Here is a 22,710-nt window from a genome sequence, read left to right as displayed (position 1 = left end):
CCTTTCTTTAGAGTGGGAATAATTCTAATACCAATACTTAAAAAAAACCAACAACCAAGGATGCTCAAACAGCCCTTCTTTTTTTTGTAGGGTGCCTCCTCTCTAGTTTACAGATGCACGCACAATTTTCCTTTGCAGCCAGTCATTTAGCACATCTGGCTGTTAACCCGAAGGTTGGTGGTTGGAGCCCACTGAGGGATGGCTGAGGGAAGGATTTCTGCATTGAAGGGTGTTGGACTAGATGGCATTCAGGGTCCCTTTCCAACTCTAGAATTCTATGCAGGGGCGTCTTGACCATAGAGGCAAGTGGTGCGGGGTGCCAGGGCGCCAGGTTCTGGAGGGCGCCAGAGAAGAGGCGGAGGCTGGACGTCAGCTCGCTGCCACCACCCGCCTCCGCCATGCCATGCCAAAGCAGCGCCGCACCCGGAGCCTCTGCTTGCCATGGCCACCGCAGCACGGGCGCCAGGGAAGAGGCGAAGGTGGAGGCTGGGCATGGTGCTTCCCAGCTTCAGCTTGCCCACCTCGCTGAAGCAGTGCCCACCCGGAGCCTCCGCTTCTTCCCCACCGGAGGAGCCGCCCTCCAACCACTGCCTGCCTCCTCCAGCCCCGCAAAGCTGCCAGCAGCATCGTAAAGAGGTCGGCAACTCTGGGAAATGGGTGTGTGTGTGTCATCAGAGGGATCTTTGCACCACACCGCTGAATATACTTAAGACAGCCCTGATTCTATGGTTTCATCCTCCCAGCACCTACTGGCTCCCATCCAACGCTAGGCTGAGTGTGATGACCAGCCCTGGACTGAACGCATTGTTGTATTTGTGATGCGTGTCAGTAATGTTGCACATGCACATACCCCTTGATGGGTGCAAGTTTAAGAAATATAAGCAAAGAACCCTGTAAGAATGGAATCCATAAATGTTCACATTACCACATGAAAGCAAGAACTCCCAGCCTTGCAGTTTAGTCTAACTTTGTATAAATAGCTTATTTCGTGTTAATGACTCGGTAGTGTGGAGGGGGTGGGGAATGGTCTCCAGTGCAACATGCCACAACTTTAGTAAATCTTAGGACTTGTTGACATTTGTGGTTTACCCCTGGCCAGTTATACTGTGACCCAGCTATTCAAGGGCTACTACAATCATATATACCACTATGTTTATTAAAATAGGTTAGTCTAGTGTGAATGTCTGTAGCCTATTAAGTGACATGTTGAACTCGAGATTAGGAAGCACATTGAGCTATTTTTTAATATATAAAATTAGTTAATTGCACTTAAGTCTTGCTGATAAGCAGGCAGTGCTTGGAAAGGTCATTTAAAAATGGAACTAGTAATGGTTTACCCTATCCAAAAAGGAACTAGTTCCAGTTTGCCATTTTACAAAACAAACTAGTTCAGTTCAAGCTCATCCAAATGAACTTTTTAGCTGATAGAAAGTTCATTCTCAGCAACCTTTTTCCAGCCTTCAGAATATTATGTGCTGCTGTGCTGAAATATAGTGTCCAAAACTAAATCAGGGGCCACACACAAGTAATAAGATGTCTTACAAGAAGACTGTTAACAGGTGAAACTTCCCCTATTAAAATTTCTAGTATTTCCCTAGTAGAATTTTCAAGTATTTCCATACTAGAAAAGGCTCACCCTGGATAATTTGTGGCAGCCACACAGCTGTTAAAGGCACAAAGCATCATTTGCTTCGTTCCTGCCTGTACTTCTTGCTGCAAGGTGCTCCTGTTGGGAGAAAGCAAATTTATTTAGGGAGGATACAGGAATGTCTCACATTCCTTTCTTCTGATGGCTTAGCAGTAAAGAAGTAGTGATTAAGCGGCAAGTGTCCTTAGCTGCAGCAGTGCCTGTATATCTGCTTAAAAAGTCTTAGAACATTGCCTCCATATTTTGATGTATAACTTTCTCTAGGGATGTCTAACTTACATTTATTTTTTTAAATGAAAACAAAGACTCTGGGCCTCCTGCTTGTAGTTGAGGTGAGGGAATGAATGTGAAGGTGAACTAGAAAGCACACAAAGTTCTACACCAAATCAACTTAATTCACCTTTAGTTCAATCACCAGTTCTGGGAACTGCTTTCAGGTATAGTTCACAGATTTTAAAATTAGTTCAGCAAATTAGTTCAGCAAACTTTGTTCAACTAAACTAGTTCATTCCAATCACTGAATTCATTGACAACTAAATTATGTCCCATTGCATTCAATATGATTTAGAGATGATTAGTCCATTTCCTGGATTGAGAGCTTTCAATTTTACTGAACTCAGAGATAAGGACCTCCTCCTTTTCTTCCTTCTTTATTTTTATGGTACTTTAATTATAGTTTTTGATCATTTTTTCCCCTTCCTTGCCTGCCTTCCACACTAACATGTAAAAAGTTGAGTACCCACAGATCATGGAGCAAAGCCTTACTAGTTCATTGGCCACAATTCAGCTGCTCAAGATGGGTGCACCCTGTCTGATGAGAGAGGGGTACATCAAGCAGCCCCCTAACTCAAGCAGATGAGCTCTCACTCCTGGGAAAACCAGTTCACTCGTCAAGTGCTTTCTACTCAGAGTAAAACCAGCAAATCAAGGCTACACCCCAGCTCCAATATACAACAATGAGCCATGAAACTAGCAATTACATAGCTAACTGGAAGTTCTGAGGTCCAATATGGTTCCACTTATGTAACCACAGATTCGTCCAAACATGGCATCAAGGTTCTTGGGATAAAAGGCTGCACAAGGTCTCATCTGTAGCTCAGGAGCTGAGAGCCACCAAAGCCAAGCTTTCATACAAGAGATCTCCAGATCATAGGCTGAAGTGATACAAAACATGAAAGATAGGGTCCACTCTGCACACATACACCCTAAAAAGGTAGAAATATTTCAAAATTCTTATATAAACTTCATAGCACACTTGCTGGTCTCCAAAATCAAAAAAAGGCATAATTGAGACATTCTTCAGAGAACAAGGATCTTTTCTGCATTTCCCCCCACCCCACCCCAGTACGCACAAAGAAACTCCTTCCTTACATAAACTCAGCCCTCGTTGTATATTTACAGAAAGCTTGGCTAATTATCAGAAAACCCTTTGTAGTTAGAAGCTTGAGATGCCAACTCTTTTATTTACAGCCCATTTGGGGGGTGGGGGTGGAGCAGAGCCCCTTATGCTGGCATTTTGTGGCAAGCCAGCACCACTTCCTCCCGCAAGCTTTTATCATGGGGAAATCCATCTTGGCCAAAGGGCTCAAATCCCCACAGCTATGAAGCTCACTGGTGATCTTGACCTTGTCAAAATTGTTCAGCCTAACCTCTCTGGATCCGTAGCTTGGAGACAGACACCCGTTCCCTAGCAGAGAGATAAATGGCAGTCATGAACGACTGGGAAGGAGGTAGGAAGTGGGTTTTGGCGTGAAGGCAGTAGGGTCAAGGAAGATCCTCTTCCAGTTAAACTGGGAGCCTGCCTGGGGAGGAGGAAAGGGGGGGGGGTGTTATTTTAGTTTCCAGACTGACATCTGAGAAAGGTAGCACTCCTGGCCAAATCCTTCTGTAGCCCTCCATTTTAGCTGAAGAGGCCTTTGATTACCGTACTTTTTGCTCTATAAGACTCACTTTTTCCCTCCTAAAAAGTAAGGGGAAATGTGTGTGCGTCTTATGGAGCGAATGCAGGCTGCGCAGCTATCCCAGAAGCCAGAACAGCAAGAGGGATTGCTGCTTTCACTGCGCAGCGATCCCTCTTGCTGTTCTGGCTTCTGAGATTCAGAATATTTGTTTTCTTGTTTTCCTCCTCCAAAAACTAGGTGTGTCTTGTGGTCTGGTGCATCTTATAGAGCGAAAAATACAGTACTTCTGGGTAGAAATCTGATGTAGGTGGCATTTAGAGGCAAACCTATCTTAAGTCATGCTTTCCAACACAATACGCAGACCGAAACACAGCCATTCTTCAGAATTTCCCCTGGCATCTCCAGGAAGGGCTGTGAAAGGCTTCTGCACTGATTCGGTATAAGGCAGGCTCTTAACTTTTCTACAAAAACCTGCCCCTTTTGAAATGGAGCAGCGCTTACTGCATCTGCCATAGCAAGGGAAGTATTGGAGATCACATCCTGCGGTTGCTCTGTAAAAATGATTCCTTTCCTCATACTCCCCTCTGGAATTGGCTAATGAGTGGCAGAGGCACATTTTAACAACTATTAACGCTAGAACTGGTCCAAGTAAAGAAGCACAGCGCAGAGGAAATTTATGCCAGGCAAATGTAATTACCAGATCTATTACAAGTTGGAATGTAGCCACAAAACAGTTCCATATGCGTTTTTTTGTTTGAAACGTTACAAGTTCTGCAGAAAATCTCGCTCACACCTCTCTGCATTTACAACCAACTGTAAGAACCTTACAGCATCCACATTCCCCTAGCCTACCAGATTGGTTTTTGAGCTTGATCTTTTACTGCTGCATATTTCCATCCATTAAATATGTCTACCAGCTTTGAGAGGCCGCGGCTCTCAAGAGACTGTTAGGCTGTTCTGCAGAAGCTTATGGCTACTGGCCTGTTGTTTCATACCTTGTGAATTTGGGAGATGTCTGCCAGCATCTTTTGGGACACTGCCTTACTCTCAGGTAAAGGCCTCACCAACTTTCCTTCGCTCTCACCTTTCCTCTCTGGTGTTTTATTTTGCTTTCTGACAAAACCGTATGTGGGAACATAGGCTTACCAATCAAAATGCCACCTGCAATAAGTATTCCAGAGGAGATGATGAAGCAATGATTCAAAACTCCACCCCCCCATCAACAAGCCTACTGTCTTCCAAGCTGGCTACCAATTGGAGTTTGCGGCTGGTCCTTACTTGAAGGGCCGTTGCTAGAAACACATAAGGACTTCCTGCTGGATTGGACCAAACCTACACCTAGAACCATTCGCAAAGCCGCCAGATATAAGGTGTCGTCGGTTCAAAAGTTGTCTTATTCCAGAGCAGTAACAATCCCATAGGAAGCAAATGTCCGAGGATGGCATATCCCTCTTCGTTGCCTCATCAATTTCTAATCAAAATATGGCTCAATAAACAAGCAGCATTGCACCTCTGCATGAAGCTCTTTCTGCTAGGGTGGGCAATGCCAAAGTACAGATGATTGAGGGGAGTCAGAATTTAGTGGCTTCTGTAACTAGCATCTCTTCTATTTTACGGCTCCCTGGGACAAAATGCTCCCTATTTTTTAGGGACAGGGAACACATGGCCTCGATGCTAGTACATGCCAGCTTATTAAAATAAATCTCTGCATGTGTGCATGTTTATATATGCTGCATATAAATACACGCATATATATATATATATACTTTCCATACACTCCAAAATCAGAATATAAAGACACATCTTGTGTTCAGCTCATCAGTAGTCCTCTCCTTTCCCCATCCTTAACCCACTGGTCTTGGTACAAAACACTCAGAGTTGGTTTCACACAAGCCAAGCCCTTTTCACTACGTGGTGGCGCCCCCTTCCCCACGGAAGTACAACCCCAAAACCACAGGTACTGCAGGAGGGCCAAATGCTGTGACTTCCACTCTGGACAAATCTCTCAAACTCAACTCATCCCATTGGTTGAATGGCATAAGAGGGATCACCCAAAGGAGACAAGGTGGTCATCTCATGGGAGATGACCTTGCACTTCAAACCACCAACTTGACTTCCTTCTTGGGTCTCCTTTTCCTTTTTTTGCCAAGTGTCAAAGAGGCAAAACGATAATCTTCTTTTCAAATCCCCCCACACCCTAATATCCCTTGCTGTGCTTCTCGAGTAACTTCAGGCCTTCCTCGGCACACTCTCTTGGGATTTCTGGGGGACGGAGACCCATGTGGCTGTTGGGTTGAAGGCTGCTGTTGCCATGGTTCGCTCTCACTCAACAAACAGGTGCACCTCTGCTGTGTCCATGGTTGCAGGAGCTAATCAAATGCTTCCCTGTGCAATTAAAACAAAAGGGGAGGGGAGAGGACAAAGAATCAGAGCTTTGGGCTTTTTTTGTTGTGGTTGCACAGAGGGTCTATTTCTGCTGCATTTGATTTCTGTTTCATTCCGTTCCAAATGTGGCAAACAGCATGCGTCAGAGGAGAGCAGGGGGGGAGGGGGAGGCAGCCTCTAGCACTTGTCATCTTCTTCCGTATCACTTAGTACGTCGATGCCAGCCCCGCACATCACCCCCTGTGACGCCCCTCTCCTCCTCCTCCGGTAGTGCCCGTTTGGCATCTGCCAGCTGTGCCTCGAGCGAGGGCCTGCTGCAATCGTGTTGGAGCGGCCAAGGCTGGTGGCCACAGCAGCCTCAAAGGTGAGCGTTTCCTCCTCACCACAGTCTGAAGCATGGGAGTCATCCTGGAGCATCAGGTAAGGCTCTGAGATATAGCGCTGAGGGGTCGAGAGAAGGCTCTGCTTTCCTTGCGGGGAGCTGGAAGACTCAGTCAAGCAGGTGTTGTTTGTCTCCAGAACCCCAGAAAGCAGAGGAGAGCCACCCTCGCTATCGTCAGGCTGTGGGGAGATGTCTCCACAGTGCTGCATCATAGCAGCGTAGGAGATGAGGGGGCGTGGCTTTGGTGGAACAGGAGGGAGCTGGCGGCGGCTTCGCCTTGGCGTGCTGGTGTCAGATAGTGATGGTATGGAACTCTCGCTCAAGGAGCCAGTGCCCTGCAAAGAAGAAGAGAAGGGCCTATGAGGCAAAATACCTTTTTATAATGGTAAAGAGCTTAGGAGGGGGTCCAACTCTGCGAGGCCTGCGAGGCCACTTTCCCCAAACCACATCGGCCCACCCTTAAACTGACATCACTGATGACTGGGCATGAAGGGAGGGTTTAATCCTGCATTGGCTGTGCACCCTGTTCCATGTAGGGAACAAATCTGCACAGCCAAGGCAGCAGGATTTAACCCTGCTCATCAACTGGTGTGCAGAGGTTAAAGCCTTTTGCAAAAGCGCTCTTTGAAGCAACTCCATGCCCCTCCTTTAAGTAAGCAGGTGGTTTGTGATGGGGGGGCGAGAGAGAAGAAAACCTCCTTGCTCCCACCCTCTGCCACCCAACCCCTTAAAGAAGAAGCACGGAGCTGCTTCAAAGTGCGCTTTTGCAAAGGGGTTTAAGGCATCAGTATACAGCATACAAGATTATATTGTTTGGTGTGCTGTTGCTGTTGTTATTTGCTGTGAAGAGCTTCCTGGGTCACCATCTTAAGACTGTAGCATAACATAGGTAGCACTTCTACTGCATCTCCTAACATCTTTTCCTTTCTCTCGGTATCTTGATACTAAATGCTTGCTCCGTGTTCTGTAATTTTTTTTAGATTGGGTGGCACTGTGGTCTAAACCACAGAGCCTAGGGCTTGCCGATCAGAAGGTTGGTGGTTCAGATCCCCGCGACGGGGTGAGCTCCCGTTGCTCAGTCCCTGCTCCTGCCAATATAGCAGTTCGAAAGCACGTCAAAGTGCAAGTAGATAAATAGGTACTGCTCCAGCGGGAAGGTAAACAGCGTTTCTATGCGCTGCTCTGGTTTGCCAGAAGTGACTTAGTCATGCTGGCCACATGACCTGGAAGCCATACGCTGGCTCCCTCAGCCAGTAGAGCAAGATGAGCGCCACAACCCCAGAGTCGTCCGTGACTGGGCCTAATGGTCAGGGGTCCCTTTACCTTTAACCCTAACATTATGATAATGTTCCTGTTTGCAAGCAGTGCCAAACTACCGTTGAGTCTGTGAAAGTCTGCAAGATAACCTTCATGGTCCCTTCCAACTCTGTAATTCTATGATTCTAAGTGTTGGTTTATACATGCAAATTTATAACTGTATTCCCGAATGGTAGGAATCTGCCACTGTGGATCAAAGGACCGAGTGATCACATCACAGTCATCATCTCAAATACAAAGCTTGTAAGTGAAGTCATTTCACATATTCAAGCATGAATCACGAAGGGACGTGTGGAATGCCAGCTGTTCAGTGTTTTAGCCAGATGTGCCTTCCTCCAGGGTCTGGCATTCCTATCCTCACCCCACTGTTTGCCCCCTAAATAGTCAGCATCCCATGAGGTTTGGGGTCAGCTCCTTCCCATTTAGATTTCCCCCCTTCCCAAATACTTTTTGTACTTCTGCTGTACATTTTGCTACTTCCTCCTGCTGTTTCTCAGTGTTGCCCCATATGTTGGCATTCCCTGGCCAAGGCTGCAATTGAAACGAGGGATGAGATACTGAGTACAAGCACATGTGAACCGGCCCTAAATATTGGGAAGGGAGCAGGTGTGTTTGCTTCATTTCCCTCTTACCTACATTATTTTGCAAGCTTCCCACTCACCTGTCTGTTGGGAGTTTGCGACCTGCCTTCACTTGGAGATCTGGACTGCTGTCGTTCTGGAGAGTCACCATCTGCCTGTGGACTCCTTTCCTCTGAGTTGCAGCGGGAAATGTCTGGAGATAGTAGGTGCTTGCGTTCCTTAGATCGGCCTCGCTCTCTGCCTCCTGACCGATGTGTGTCAGATCGATGGCCTGCAGAGGACAAAGCCAGGCTTACAAGAAAGTTCCATGAAGGTCCTCATTGATTTGTATTCAGCCCCAATTGTAGGATGTCTTCTTTATCCTTCTGAATAACCTTTGGACCTAGAAACCCTTTTCCTGCTCCTCTGCAGCGTAGCCAAAACATATCCTGCACACAGCCCTATTTTTTCAGCCCTTTACTGTTTCATGGTCTCCCCTTCTGTCAGATTAGCGGTAAGGAACTCAGTTTCAAATCACAACTCAGTTACGAAGTTCAAGCGCTGACCTCAGCCTTGTTGCTATTCCTCACACTTAGCCTTTTTGTGTGAGGACAAAACATGTAGGTGGAATGGAGGTGGGAGAACAATCTTGAGCTCCTTAGCTGAAAAGCTGAATTATATGCAGTACATCAATAAGAGTATTTCTTTTTCATTGTCTAATCTCAGCTATTCAGTAAACATGAGTAAACACGAGGCCATCATGGAGCCAATTACAGTGGGTTATGTGGAAAGGCCAGTCAGGGAAAATGAGAGACTCCATCAGGCAAGGCCTCCTTCCACCTGCCTTGCCCCACCCTCTAGTCTCTGCTTCTCAATTTGTACAGTGGTACCTCAGGTTAAGTACTTAATTCATCTCAGAGGTCTGTACTTAACCTGAAACTGTTCTTAACCTGAAGCACCACTTTAGCTAATGGGGCCTCCCGCTGCTGCCACGCTGCCGCCGCGCGATTTCTGTTCTCATCCTGAAGCAAAGTTCTTAACCTGAAGCACTATTTCTGGGTTAGCAGAGTCTGTAACCTGAAGCCTATGTAACCTGAAGCGTATGTAACCCGAAGTACCACTGTATTGTATTATTTTATGTACTGTGACTTGCCATTGTTTTATTGATTATAGTTTAGAAATTATTTCTTGTAACTTTGAGTGAATTTCTCTTTAACTTTTATATGTTGATATTATTATTTTGTACTATTCTAATAATAGTTGAATGTTACTTTATTTGATGTAGATTGCTTATTTTAAAGTTTTGTTTTATTATCACATTCTTGTATTGCATTAGATTGTTATAAGATATACATTTTTTACACAATGAGTCCCGTCTGATTGGCTGATTCTGCTTCCCTCCTGGAGCCTGATTGGTCTTTTCCTGCAAGGCAATCATTTGTTGAATTCTAGGATCCTACTTGCCTATTGTTCTAGGATCCAAGCTTAGTACATAATATGCCCACTTCTGCAACAGGGTTACAAAGCTCAAAATGAAACAGCACCAAAAGTCTTATTTTCTTGCTACACCTGCTTGGTGCCAGAGTAACACAGCCTGAATAGTGGGTCATTTGCCACTTCTAAAATGGCAGATGAGGCCCATGTTCAAAGTGAGTATGGAACGGAAATTGTGAAAACCAGAAGGAAGACTTCCTAAGCATCCTTTTGTCTCGGGACCATATTTGCAAAGCTCCCAGTACAGCTTTTTGAAGGAGGTAATGCAGTTTTCATTTCCACTCCCCTCGGTGCTGGCAGATCTGCCAATTTCCCCCTCGTTCAGCATAGCCTTCGAGAGAGCAGCGCTTTAGTATTGTTACACCTTTGCCTAAACTCCTCAGCTCCCTTCTTTATGGCTGTACCAAACTGCAGCATAAGGTAAAGGTAAAGGGACCCCTGACCATTAGGTCCAGTCGTGGCCGACTCTGGGGTTGCGGTGCTCATCTCGCTTTCTTGGCCAAGGGAGCCGGCGTACAGCTTCCAGGTCATGTGGCCAGCATGGCTAAGCCGCTTCTGGCGAACCAGAGCAGCACACGGAAACGCCGTTTACCTTCCCGCCGGAGTGGTACCTATTTATCTACTTGCACTTTGACGTGCTTTCGAACAGCTAGGTTGGCAGGAGCAGGGACCGAGCAATGGGAGCTCACCCCGTCGCGGGGATTCGAACCACCGACCTTCTGATCGGCAAGTCCTAGGCTCTGTGGTTTAACCCAGGGCGCCATCCGCGTCCCTAAACTGCAGCATGCCTGCACCTAGATGTGCAGAATGCTGCAACCCACTTCTTCTCACACATACAAAGAAGCAAGTCTACAACACCCAAAATCCTACGTACAGCAACTAAGGCTCTGCATTCATTTCATGAGCACGTTCCAAATGATTCTTTGCTTGCCAAGCTCTCTTTGGGTTTACTCCAACCTGTCCTGGTCTTAAATTGGCTGCTTGCTGCTATCTTGTTTCCAAGCCCATTCTCTGCAAAATCTTTCTACTTCAACATAAGCTGAACTCATCAGTTAGGAAAACTGGGCATGCAAAATTAAAGCTGCATACCTTAAAGTCTTCCGAATTTAAGTCTTTGGCGAATGGCGGATTCCTTCCGAGCTCCGGAGGGAATCGGCTCCGCAGGATTTGGGTCTTCCCGCTGCGGCGACGTGGGGACCCTTAAAAATCACAGGCGGTGAAGCCTGTGAACCTGGTGACTCGGCGGGCACCATTTGCGCCCCCCGACCTGCGAAGGAGCCTTTTTAAAGGCTTCGGAACGGGGGACGGGGTGAGCGGCGCAGTGCTGAGAGTCGACTGCTTCTCCTGCGGAGTGAAGCCGCATTGCCATGGCCGGAGAGCGCTGACTTCTTCTTGTGAGTAATTGGACTTTAAAGCAACAACCCGTGAGTAGTACGGAAATTGGATTTGCAAAGGAATTTTTTTTTTTTTTTAATTAGGCACGATCGGGGAAGGCGCAAACAGGAAGCCCGTCTCCCTGTCTTGTAAATAATCTAAAGCAAGGACCCGCTAACTAAGGTCGAGAGAATCTTTTCTTTTTTATTGGGTAAAAGACATTAATTTCACGATTTGGCAGTATAATAAATCTTACTGGAGGATAAGAGCTATTTTTGGGAGCTGAAGTGCCACCCCCCCGGACCCGGGAGTGATCCGCGAGAGAGCCTGTTGAAGAGGTATTGAAGAGTTTGACAGCTGTCAAATTAGCTGTCAAGACTGAAAAAGAGAACTTTGTTTCTGTTGTCTCTGCTGGTTACATTTGTTACAATTTGGTTATAATTTGTTGAAAACAAGGAAGAACTGATACAAACTAACTTGACTTTTGGATTTGAACTGGAAGGAATATTAAGTAACCAAAATCCCTCTAGAGGGGGTTTTGGGACATTACAAGAATGGCTGAAGGGGGGAAAATACAAGCTAAATTGGACAGAGTTTTTGTTCTCTTGGGAAAGTTACAAGGCCAAATGTTGCAACTCTGGATTTAACAGTAAATAAACTCATTGAATTTGATAAGGACTTGACTCAGGAAGTCCATGCAGCTGGACAAGAAGAGAAACTTGAGAGCTTTGAGAGTGGAGAAAGAGACATATGTTGTTCCTGAGGAAAAGGAAGGAGGAGCTGTAATGCTGCAGATGACAAAGGAGAGCCAGAGGCCTGACATGATGGCTACAAAGGAAAATAAGAACTTGATGTCGAAAATCTGGTTTGAATTGGAGATTGAAGAATGGAGAGATCTCCTTATGTGGAGATCTGAAGATCCAAGGATTACAAATCTGATTAAGGTGGAAGTTGGAGCTTTGGGGACATTTGGACTTGAAAGGAGTAAGAAACAAGATTTGGGCTCCACTTTTAAGTATGGAGGTCTGGCTGGAAGAAACATGGATCCCACTGGGCTAGAGCTTCTCCGAGATCTGGTGTTTAATACTAAGGACTATCAAAAAAACCGGCAGAGAGGAATTGAGAGAGAATTAAGAGCCTCGGATGTGAGATCTCCAGGCTGATAGTAGATTAAGACTGATGGACATTTGTTGGGGATTGAAACCGGGAAAGGGGGTGGTGGAGTTTGGGAATCCAAAGGGTGCATAATTACAATCTGTTTTTGTTTTTACTCTGTTTTGTTATTTGTATGAAAATTGGGGAAGTCGTGGAAGGGAATTTGGGTCGACTTTAGAAAAAGGTTTTAAGAATGAGTACTGATGTATAAATATTGATGTTTATAAGGTAAAATTGGCCTTTTTAAAATGAACTAAATAGAAAAAGGTAAAAAATTAGGGATAAGAACTTGCTGAACTAACAATTGGAATTGGAATATAAGAAGGGGAGGTGTGGGGAAGTCAGGGAAATATGTTATAGAAAAATAAGGATTGTGAACTCTATGTGTTTTTAAACTTTTTTGTTTTTCTTTTTTGATTTTTTTAATGTATTAAAGTGGAAAATTTTAATAAATATCTTTTAAAAAAAACAAAAAAAACAAATTTAAGTCTTCCGAAGGCATAAACTCAAGGAAGATGAGCGATCCCTTTAAATCACAGCCAAAGCTTACCCCTGTGTGCTCAGTGGATTAATTGTAGCCAGAACTGAAATGTCTGCACAGTTGAACTGCCTGGAGGCGGTTGGAGGATGGATGGTGGCTAATGGATTGAGGTTGAATCCTGACAAGACAGAAGTACTCTTTTTGGGGGACAGAGGGCGGGCTGGTGTGGAAGACTCCCTGGTCCTGAATGGGGTAACTGTGCCCCTGAAGGACCAGGTGCGCAGCCTGGGAGTCATTTTGGACTCACAGCTGTCCATGGAGGCGCAGGTCAATTCTGTATCCAGGGCAGCTGTCTACCAGCTCCATCTGGTACGCAGGCTGAGACCCTACCTGCCCGCAGACTGTCTCGCCAAAGTGGTGCATGCTCTAGTTATCTCCCGTTTGGACTACTGCAATGCGCTCTATGTGGGGCTACCTTTGAAGGTGACCCGAAGACTACAACTAATCCAGAATGCGGCAGCTAGACTGGTGACTGGGGGCGGCTGCCGAGACCACATAACACCGGTCTTGAAAGACCTACATTGGCTCCCAGTACGTTTCCGAGCACAATTCAAAGTGTTGGTGTTGACCTTTAAAGCACTAAACAGCCTCGGTCCAGTATACCTGAAGAGGCGTCTCCACCCCCATCATTCTGCCGTGATGCTGAGGTCCAGCACTGAGGGCCTTCTGGCGGTTCCCTCATTGCGAGAAGCAAAGCTACAGGGAACCAGGCAGAGGGCCTTCTTGGTAGTGGCGCCCACCCTGTGGAACGCCCTACCACCAGATGTCAAAGAGAAAAACAACTACCTGACATTCAGAAGACATCTTAAGGCAGCCCTGTTCAGGGAAGTTTTTAATGTGTGACATCTTAGTGTATTTTTGGTCTATTGCACCTTGAACTATTATAGAACTATTATAGAACAGAATTCACAATTGGCATTTGACAGTAACAATAAGGAGAGCAACAAGAGGTTATCTTGGCGGCGCCATCCTTAAAAAATATAATTAACAACTTGGACAAAACAATAAGGTAGGCTTGCCAAAAATCTGCGGTTAATACAAAGTTTACAGGTGGCTCCCTACACTTTTGGCAACAGAATAATTCAGAAGGATTTGGCTGCAAATAATAAGATGGAATTCACCAGTGACAAATCTGCAATATCCACACACAAGAAATACGAATGTAACACTGAAATATACTCAGAGTCGCTCTTTATTCAGCTCATAGTGGTGAGGAGGAATGAATGAAAGTCCCCTCAAAGTATCTGCTTTATATACATTATTTACACAATGGGCTGCACATGATTGGCTAATTCCGGAATTCTACTGTAAGCCAATCAGGTTGTGGATTCACTTCTATCTGGAGCATGATTGGGTAGTTTCTGCCAACCAATCATACTGCTGCATTGTTCTAGGACCAATCAGACTGCTGCATTCTGAATCCTATTGTTCTAGGACCAATCAGACTGCTGCCTTTTGGATCCTATTGTTTTAGGACCAATCAGACTGCTGCAGTTTGGATCCTATTCAACTCAGTACATAACAAACACATATACACAAAAGTGGGGAAGTGAAGAAAGTCCACTTGGTACCTGCATTACAGAAAACAAGCTCTGTGAGGACATTGGAAGTAAACTAGAAGAGAGACTCAGTGATGTAGATAACCATTTCGGGATGGGCTGAGCAAATGTTGTAGACAGCCAATTGTTCCGCTTTATTTAGTGGTAGCTAGGCACCAGCTAAATTACCATGGAAAGCTGTATTTCATGGTGTGTACAACACTGTAAGATTTTGTACAAAAAGATAGTAAAAATGGATTTAGCCTGTTAGGGGAATTTTCTGAGTAAGCTTGCCAAATTTCCTTTGACTCTGCCAGCCAAGGTTAAAAATGCAGGTGCACAAAAAATGGGCATATTAGTGTCACAGTGTCCCAAAGTAATTTTTTAATGTTATATATTGATAAGCACTCTGCACCTCTATTGTCAATGCGTGTCCTTTCCCTTGGAATGTGTCAGTTCCATATATCAGGTCCTCCCTTAAAGAGGGCACGTATTGCTGTGAGACCTGGAAAACCGACACCCTGTATTGTGGGTGGGTACAATTGGTCAGCCACAACACCCGATTGGTAGGTCCCTCAAAGCTGGGTGCAATCTGGCCAATGGAACACAGTCCAAACGGTTTGAGGGACCTATTTATGCCCAGGCACGTGACCCAGAGCTTCCTCTTTCGGCGCGTGCATTCAGAACACCTGCCCACCTCTCCCTACTTTTAGGGCTTTGCGCTTGACCTTGCTATGTCGTCGTGTGTCGTCTGTCCTTGGGACAGGGGCACGGCAGGAATTTTGCCCACTTGGCTGATTGGCTGTTGCCATTTGGGTTTCGCCTGCCACGTAGCAAATTGTCACAACTTGTAAGGTTGCGGATAGGCTCTGGTTCAGGTGGGAGAACGCTCTCACCATCCCTATGTGAAGGGTATTCCGTTAAAGGAATCCAGGGACTTGATGGTTTGGTCAACCCCTGAGAGGGGGTTGTGCCTGTGCCTGAGTCCAGGGGGACATTTGGGTGGCAGAGATAGCCTGTTCCCGGCTTTCCGCTTATCCAGGTGTTCACCCTTGGCTGACCTATGCTGGTGTCCTGGGTCAGCGCTACCTGCATGGCAGGGAGCTAGTCGAACCAGAGCCTATGCAACCAGTCACTTTCTGTAATCAATAAAGTTGTGGCCTAAATTCTGCCAAAAACCAAAACCAAAATTTGAGTCAAGTGTGAATTTATTTAGGGGGGAGGTTTCTGGGTCTGAACACACAAATGTAAAACACCTCTCACTACATCCCTTGGAAATGGCTTAGTTCCCCCAAGATCCAGCTAAAAGCAATTTCCCAGTGTTGCTAACCCAGGGGTCATGGATTTTAGCAGGAGAGGAGTTTACCGTGACATTCTCATTTCAGAAGTTAGCTACACAACCTGAGCAAATGTTAATGGGCCACATTCGTTTTCTAATACAAAGATAACTCTCCTGGCCTTTACTGGGGAAGGAATTGAGACGGTGTGATCTCAGAGTCTCCAGTCTCAAGTGTTACTACAAATCAATATATGACATTTTTTTTTTAAAAAAAAAGCTCCATCTCACTCCTGTTCCCATTTACCTGAATCTGTGTTGAGGCGCCTTGAAGACAGGTGTAGTGCAGAATGGTAACTGCGCCGGCGAGACTTGTAGGTGTTTTCGCTGCTCCTTTCCATGGAGAACTCATCTAACCAGGAGGTGTTCGTCCGCTTGTCTCGAATAGTAGAAAAGGAGCGTCGCATGGAGCCTGGATCTGTAACCACCTGGAAATGGATCCCATGGGGGGTGGGTGGGGGGTGCAGGATGATTAGCAAGGGTCTGCTGCTGTTCAGGAGGCAGATTTGCTATTACTAGTTCAGGATATATAATGTCACAAGGATTTACCTAGTTTGGGAAAGTGTAAAGACACTTAACAGCAGATGGGTCTGGAGGAGCCGCTCCCACTGAATTTTGTGGCGGGCATGTACTTCTAATTATGATTATGTTAACAGAATTAACATACTGGTAGAATGACAGCAACTGCCCCCCTGATGTCCCACACTTCCTCGTAAGTAGCGACAGACTAGAATTTTAGATTTAAGGACTGAATAAGACTCTGTTCCCCCCAATTCCTGATGGCAACTACTGGAACTCATGTCCGGTGAGTCTCTGTAGATCCATCTATTACAGGATGTCCTGCTCAACTTACATGAATGGACCAGCTCCTGAAATCTGCTGTGTCAAATCACATCAGCAGATTTCAGAGTCAGGCTGAAAACTTGCACAGAATCTGGACTTGGCAGGTAGAAATGGGCGGATATGGGACATGCTATATTATCAAGCAATAGCAGAGTATATTTTATCTACTGGGTGCTGATAGTTCATTTCAAATACCCCTGAAACACTCTGGGTTCTCTCTTTTGAGGGAGGGCTGGGGTTGTTAATGGCAGAACAAAACTTAATAATTAAGGGGGGGAGGACTACATGGGAGTTTGAAAGGGGGAGCGTGAGCATCTTCACCTTCCAATAGACTCTGGCCATTCTCCTCATCTGAGAAAAGGAGTCTGGGCTCTGGATGGCTTGCTCTGATTTGCTCAAGAAGGCTGATCACTAGTTGAAATTCTGCCTTGGAATAAAAATGGTATGTCCTCCTGCAAATACTGCTTTTGCTAGCAACACCTAGTGTCTCCCAGCTTCAGATTATCTGTCTGGCTCTGTTTTGAATCTGCTTTTCACTGAAATGGTAAGTGATAGTCTGAGCCCTACTATTTCAGTCGCTGGGGGACTGAATGCTTTCCCTCACTTAAAAATTCCCTGGGTGTACAAAACTGTCCTCTTTCCCTCTGACATGCTGGTTTCTATATCCTGGCTGTTTCTTTTGTATGAAGGAACGTTTAATTCACATGAGCGCACCCTTGCAGTCTGAAGCAAGGCAGCCCAGATATAGCTTCACCTGTGAGAATGAGGCCTTGAATTTGAATAATGTCAAATTCTCCATTTAATTCCCATAGCTATCATTAAAAAAAACAAAAACAAAAAACAAAACACCTCTTCTGGCAGTTTGCTCTTTCTCATTTATAAATCCAGTCCTTAATTTTCTGCTAGCAAAAGCCTTCTTTTTTCCACTCCTAACTCATTTACTGTATTTTTCGCCCTATAGGACGCACTGGCCCATAGGATGCACCTAGGTTTTTTTTTGGGGGGGGGGATAAAGAAAAACAAATATTCCCCCCCAGCCGCGGCTTCAGTGTGCCCCGTGCTCCGGGCGGCAGGCTGCTGATAGCTTCCTGAAGCCTGGAGAGCGAGAGGGGTTGGTGCGCACCGACCCCCCTCGCTCTCCAAGCTTCAGCGAAAGCCTGCATTCGTCCCATAGGACGCACACAGATTTCCCCTTCATTTTTGGAGGGGAAAAGTGCGTCCTATAGAGCGAAAAATACGGTTCTCATCTTTTGCCTTTTCACCAAGTCCATTCTCAGCCTACTTCCTGCCCCCTTTTCCCGTTTGCTCCTAGGTTTATTTCATTACTTTTGAGATTCCCTTCCCTTCCCATTCATTCTACCCTTCCATCTGGAAGCTCCTGCCTTCCTATAAACTCTGGTTTTGCTTTCTATCGTTCTCCTTCCTGTGGGTCCAGCCAGCTGTTATCAGATGCCCCTCTCTGTGTCTAGAATCGAGGGGGGACAACGACACTTTAGGGTGCGATTTTCTGGAACTGGAAATGGTTGCGCCAAGGGAGCAACAGCAGAACTCAGCTGTCAAGTTGCCATTGTTGTCAAGCACAGATTTCTCAGCAGAATGACTGAAGGGTACAAAGTCCCCGCTTCCCTCACAATTTGCTTATGCAAGCACTGCCAGGCTGACACAACAGACGTTGACAACAACTTTTGCAAACAAGGGCCCTTCAAGCTGAGAGTGAGAGTTTAATTACCGCAAAGGAGCATAGGCTTAAGATTACAAACCTGGGAAAGTGTGTATCTCTCTGTTAATCAAAAATGATTAGGAGACGGACAGACAGGGGGAAAAACAAACCCTGGCTCAACAGACAAAGAGATGAAGTATGGCCAAGACTGATCAGGACAGAATGCTTGGTGGCAGCCATGTAGACAAGTGTCTTAGGACGATGGGAATAGATTTGAAAGAGGTGGCGGCTATGCCAAGAAAATAAATAAATACTTTCCGGGTGGGAGAAGGGCTCTTCCAAACTGTCGCCATTCTTGCTGCCACCAGCAACAGTCTTGGTTGAAGGAGAGCAGGAAGGTGGTTTTCCGCAAAGCATAAACCTGCCACGTTTCACTGCAGTCTTGGAAGAAGGTGGCAGGAAGGATTAGTGTGAAAGCTGAGCAACAGAAGGGCTGATTCCCTGCTTTGCCTCATGGTGGCCTTGGACAAGTTACTAATTCTGCATTCCAGTTCTCCATCTGCAAAGTGGGTGGTTAGAGAGTATATTCCCTGTCTTGGTGGGACACCGCAGAGCGTTCCAACTCTTTTGTCGAAGGGGATGGAGGACTGCCTCATAGGCGGCCAACTCAAATGACACCAGTGACAGATTTTAGCCTATGCACCCTAAAGCTAAGCATCAGCCTCCTGTGGGAAAGGTTCATGCATCTCATGTCATGCTAAATTCCTGTTTGTTCAGTCATTGTTTCACTTGGTTTTACCTGGGGATCCACAGTCAGGCGTGGCATGGAAGAGGCCCTCCCAGATACAGCTCGTTCCTGAGTATCCACCGGGAGGTAGCTGCCACAGTTAGAGGGCTGCACTCTTTTAAACTCTCTAACCTCTGGCTCCTGGAAATAAACACACAGCCAAGCTCATGGGGTTTTGCTTTGATCACACAGGTTGCCATCTGCTGCCAATGACTTTTTCATCAGTGCATTAGGAATGGCTTTAGAAGTGTACTTAAACACAGTGCTTTATGCTGCCAAGAAAGGGAGCAGGAGACTGAAATCCTAAGCGCGTTGGGACTCACTAGCAAGCAAGGAAGTGTGCTTAGGAATATTTAACAGTAACAGGTGCATTGGTTTCAGTCTATCTGAGTGTGGAAATCCAGCACAGCTTTTTCTTCCTATTGGATGGTGTGTGGGTTTTTTGGACATCAGTTTGGATTTAAATCAATGACATTCAAAGGGAACCACTGGGCTGGATTTCTGTGCCTTTCTGGTTTATCTCCAGCTGCAATTCTCAAAGCACTTTCACTGGCAGAAATGCTCTTGATGCCAGATCTATGCACTCTGTGGGCTCTGTTCTATGATTTTTTTAAAGCCCAGCAGATTATGTGTGTTTCTCTCTATCTGATCAATAAGTAACGACTTTTCTGGACATGCACAAAATGTTGGGATATTTTTGTTGGATGCCCATTTTCATTATTTCTCTTTTTGTTAGGGGCAATATGATAAATAATATAATTATTTTATTGGGTGGGGGGAGATCAGGGAACAGTGGCTCAGATTGCATGCAACCACTGTTTAGCCTTGTGAGGGTGAGCGACAGCGTGCCCTCAGTTCACATGTTACACCTTTCCTCCCCCCCCCCCCCCAGCATGGCTGCAGTGGGGAGACTGAAAGCTTCAGCTTCCATTTTAGATAAACCATAGTTTAACATGTCATCCAATCCTTAAACTATAGTTAATCTTAACTATAGTAAGAACAAGCCAGAATCACAAACTATGGTTTGAAGTAGGCCTGTTTCCATAAACCATGGTTAGGATTCAATAAACCATGGTTAAGATTAACCAGAGTTTGTCCAGGATTCCATAAACCATGGTTAAGATTAACCACATTTTTCCAGGTTCAGACGACACGGTGAGATCATCGAAAAGAGAAGGGACACCATCTGAATTCCTTCTTGAAGCCTAAGGTTCACCTAGCCTTATACAAACCAGCCCAGTATGTCACTACTAGGAGTGACATCACACAGAAGAGTCTGGCAAAAGATTGCCTGCAGTTTCTTGTTTCAGGCTGAAGTGGGAAAGAGCACGAGGATGCACACTGTATGTTTTGTGTGTGATACAAACTTTACACTCTGAGAAGCACACAGAGCAGACTGGAGAGGCACACTTATATAGCACTGAAGTGCAACAAGTGTCATGGGTGGCACACAGATGTGCACACACGCACAACCATATACACACACACAGACACTAGTGCTGCCGACTGAAAAGTTGAGTGTATGTTTGGGTCAGAGGCATATGTTCACATTTGTGTGATGTGACTAAACAGTTTAGTTTTGCAGCATGGACACCAGCAGTGAGACATGATGAACACAAACCCAGAAGCACTGGATACTGTTGGTTTTTTTTAACCCTGGGTAAACCACCTGATGAAATGACTTCAAAATGAGAGGAAACCAACCTGTGAAAAGACCGGCATTATCAACAGTTTCAATGAACAATGAATTTTTTTAAAACTAGCTTAAGCCAGAAGTAACCACTGATAGCATCCCAAAGATCTGACTTGATTATTAATCGGTAGTTTGCATACATTTTGCATTTCTAAACTTCTGCAAAACATGTCTGTCTGTAGCCAAAGGATTTACAGTCGCAAAAATGATTGTACCTTCCAGCAGGGCTTATCCATTCACTGATTCTCTAGTTGCTAGAATCATCACTGAACATTCATTAAGGTTAAAAGTCTCTTAGAATCTCTAAGAAACAGTTGAAAGCAACAGTTTTATGTGTTTTTATAATTGTATATTCTATTGTTGTAACCTGTGCTGAGGCCTTATGGAGAAGGGCAGGGAAATAATCCAATGAATATGAATAGGTATAAAATAGTGTTGAAGGAACTCCTGCTTTTGAAAAGAAAAACCTGTCTGATTGCACATAGTGCACAGATACAGTGCTACCTCTGGTTACGGACTTAATTCGTTCCGGAGGTCCGTTCTTAAGCTGAAACCGTTCTTATGCTGAGGTGCGCTTACACTAATGGGGCCTCCCGCTGCATGCACGCCTCTGGTGCGCAATTTCCATTCGCAACCTGGGGCAAAGTTTGCAGCCAGGAGCAGCTACTTCCAGATTAGTACGTAACCTGAAGCGTTCATAACCAGAAGCGTTTGTAACCAGAGGTACCACTGCACCATGTTTTATTTGGGTATGGAAGAGGAAGGAAAGGCAACACCTAGTGATGTTCAAGCTTTTGAATACATTTCAGATTATAAGATGGACAAAGCAATATATTTTGTGAGCATCTGTTGTTACTTTTGTATACCTCATGAGAACTGTAGTAAAGATCCCATGTAGTACCCTGATTCCTATCAAGAACAGACAAGAGGTCCTGCCTACCAGAAATCTCCTTTCTAGGTGGTTGTAGGACAGGGGCAAACTCTGATGGCTGAGTGTGTTGGTGGTACTCAGAGAGTAGTTAGGTTCCTTCATTAGGCCTATCATAGTTGTGCAGCTATGACATCAGCACCCCTTGATAGGTCTCTAAGAGGACAGACAAGGAGTGGATATTTCCCAGACGAATACCGTTGCCTGGCGTACAGAGAGGTTCACTCTTCTTCTTGTAAAACCTGCCCAATATTCAGGCCTGATCCTGGTTGTACTCTGTAGTCTAATCTTCTTCAAGTCAGCTGCTCTTGGCTTCCCAATGATCCTATCAGAGACGAATCCAGGAATGGAGGCGCATGTTCCCAACAATCATCACAGCTCTCCTCCTTTTCTCTAACTGAAACGGCACCCTTGCCGTTCAACAAGAATGGCTCAGGGTGTGACCAGACAGGATTTTGGAGAACTCGTATCTTTTTTTATCCTCTTGAGGTGAATATAAATAAACAAAGGGGAGGGAATTAAACCTGCCCCAGTTTCAATACAACACCCCACAGGATGGCTTTTGGAAAGACTGGCAGAATATTTCCTAGGAATAAAGGTCTAGAAGGAGAGAAGAGGTAAGATTAGTAAAGCTGTCTATATAGGCAAGCACACTGATGCTTGGACCCCAGACGGCACCCCAAAGTGCCAGGATTTCACATGAAGCAGTGCAAAAAGCCCTGTGGAGGAGGTGGAGTTGCGGGCTTCACGGCCCCAACTCACAATTGGGGGGATTCCCAGCTGCGTCACCTCCTGGCCAGCCAATCGGCTGGCTCTGGGGATGTGTCCTGCCCTATTTAAACCAGGACGCAACCAGGGATCTCCCTCTTTGCCGCCTGCCAGCTGCCACCCTCGCGCCCTATAAGGTTTTCTTTCTTTGACCTTGCTATGGACCTTGGTTGGTCACCGTTGAGGGGCCTGGTAGGAATTTTTCTACTTGGCAAATTGGCACCAGCCACTTGGCTTTTGCCTACCATGTAGCAAATCATCACAACTTTCTTGGTATTGGCAGTTAGGCATTGGTATTGCTCTGTAGATGGAAGAGGGGAGGTAGTGCCTCCTGCCCCGTATATTGAAGGGTAGTCCGATAAAGGATTCCAGGGGGCGTGGCCCTGTCCAAAGCCTATGG

The 22,710-nt window shown here is 45.6% G+C and overlaps 1 protein-coding gene across 4 annotated transcripts in view; it reads right to left on the bottom strand.

The window, feature by feature from the left end:
• Positions 1-5,489: 5,489 nt before the first annotated feature.
• The window catches only part of CACNA1E (calcium voltage-gated channel subunit alpha1 E), a 484,689-nt gene continuing 467,468 nt past the window's right edge, over positions 5,490-22,710 (bottom strand). For 2 of the 4 annotated variants that reach the window (XM_053391316.1, XM_053391315.1), the window contains 4 exons: positions 18,934-19,062; positions 15,879-16,059; positions 8,295-8,485; positions 5,490-6,651 (listed from right to left, as the gene is read on the bottom strand). In XM_053391316.1, coding sequence (XP_053247291.1) covers positions 6,112-6,651; positions 8,295-8,485; positions 15,879-16,059; positions 18,934-19,062 — 1,041 coding nt within the window. In that variant the 3' untranslated portion in view covers positions 5,490-6,111. The remainder of the gene's footprint in view (positions 6,652-8,294; positions 8,486-15,878; positions 16,060-18,933; positions 19,063-22,710) is intronic. The other 2 variants (XM_053391319.1, XM_053391317.1) reach the window with 1 other exon arrangement.

Source organism: Podarcis raffonei, chromosome 6, assembly GCF_027172205.1.
Source record: "Podarcis raffonei isolate rPodRaf1 chromosome 6, rPodRaf1.pri, whole genome shotgun sequence".
Lineage (NCBI taxonomy): Eukaryota > Metazoa > Chordata > Lepidosauria > Squamata > Lacertidae > Podarcis > Podarcis raffonei.
The sequence above is the reverse complement of the archived record's forward strand: the minus strand, read 5'-3'. Positions and strand labels throughout refer to the sequence as shown.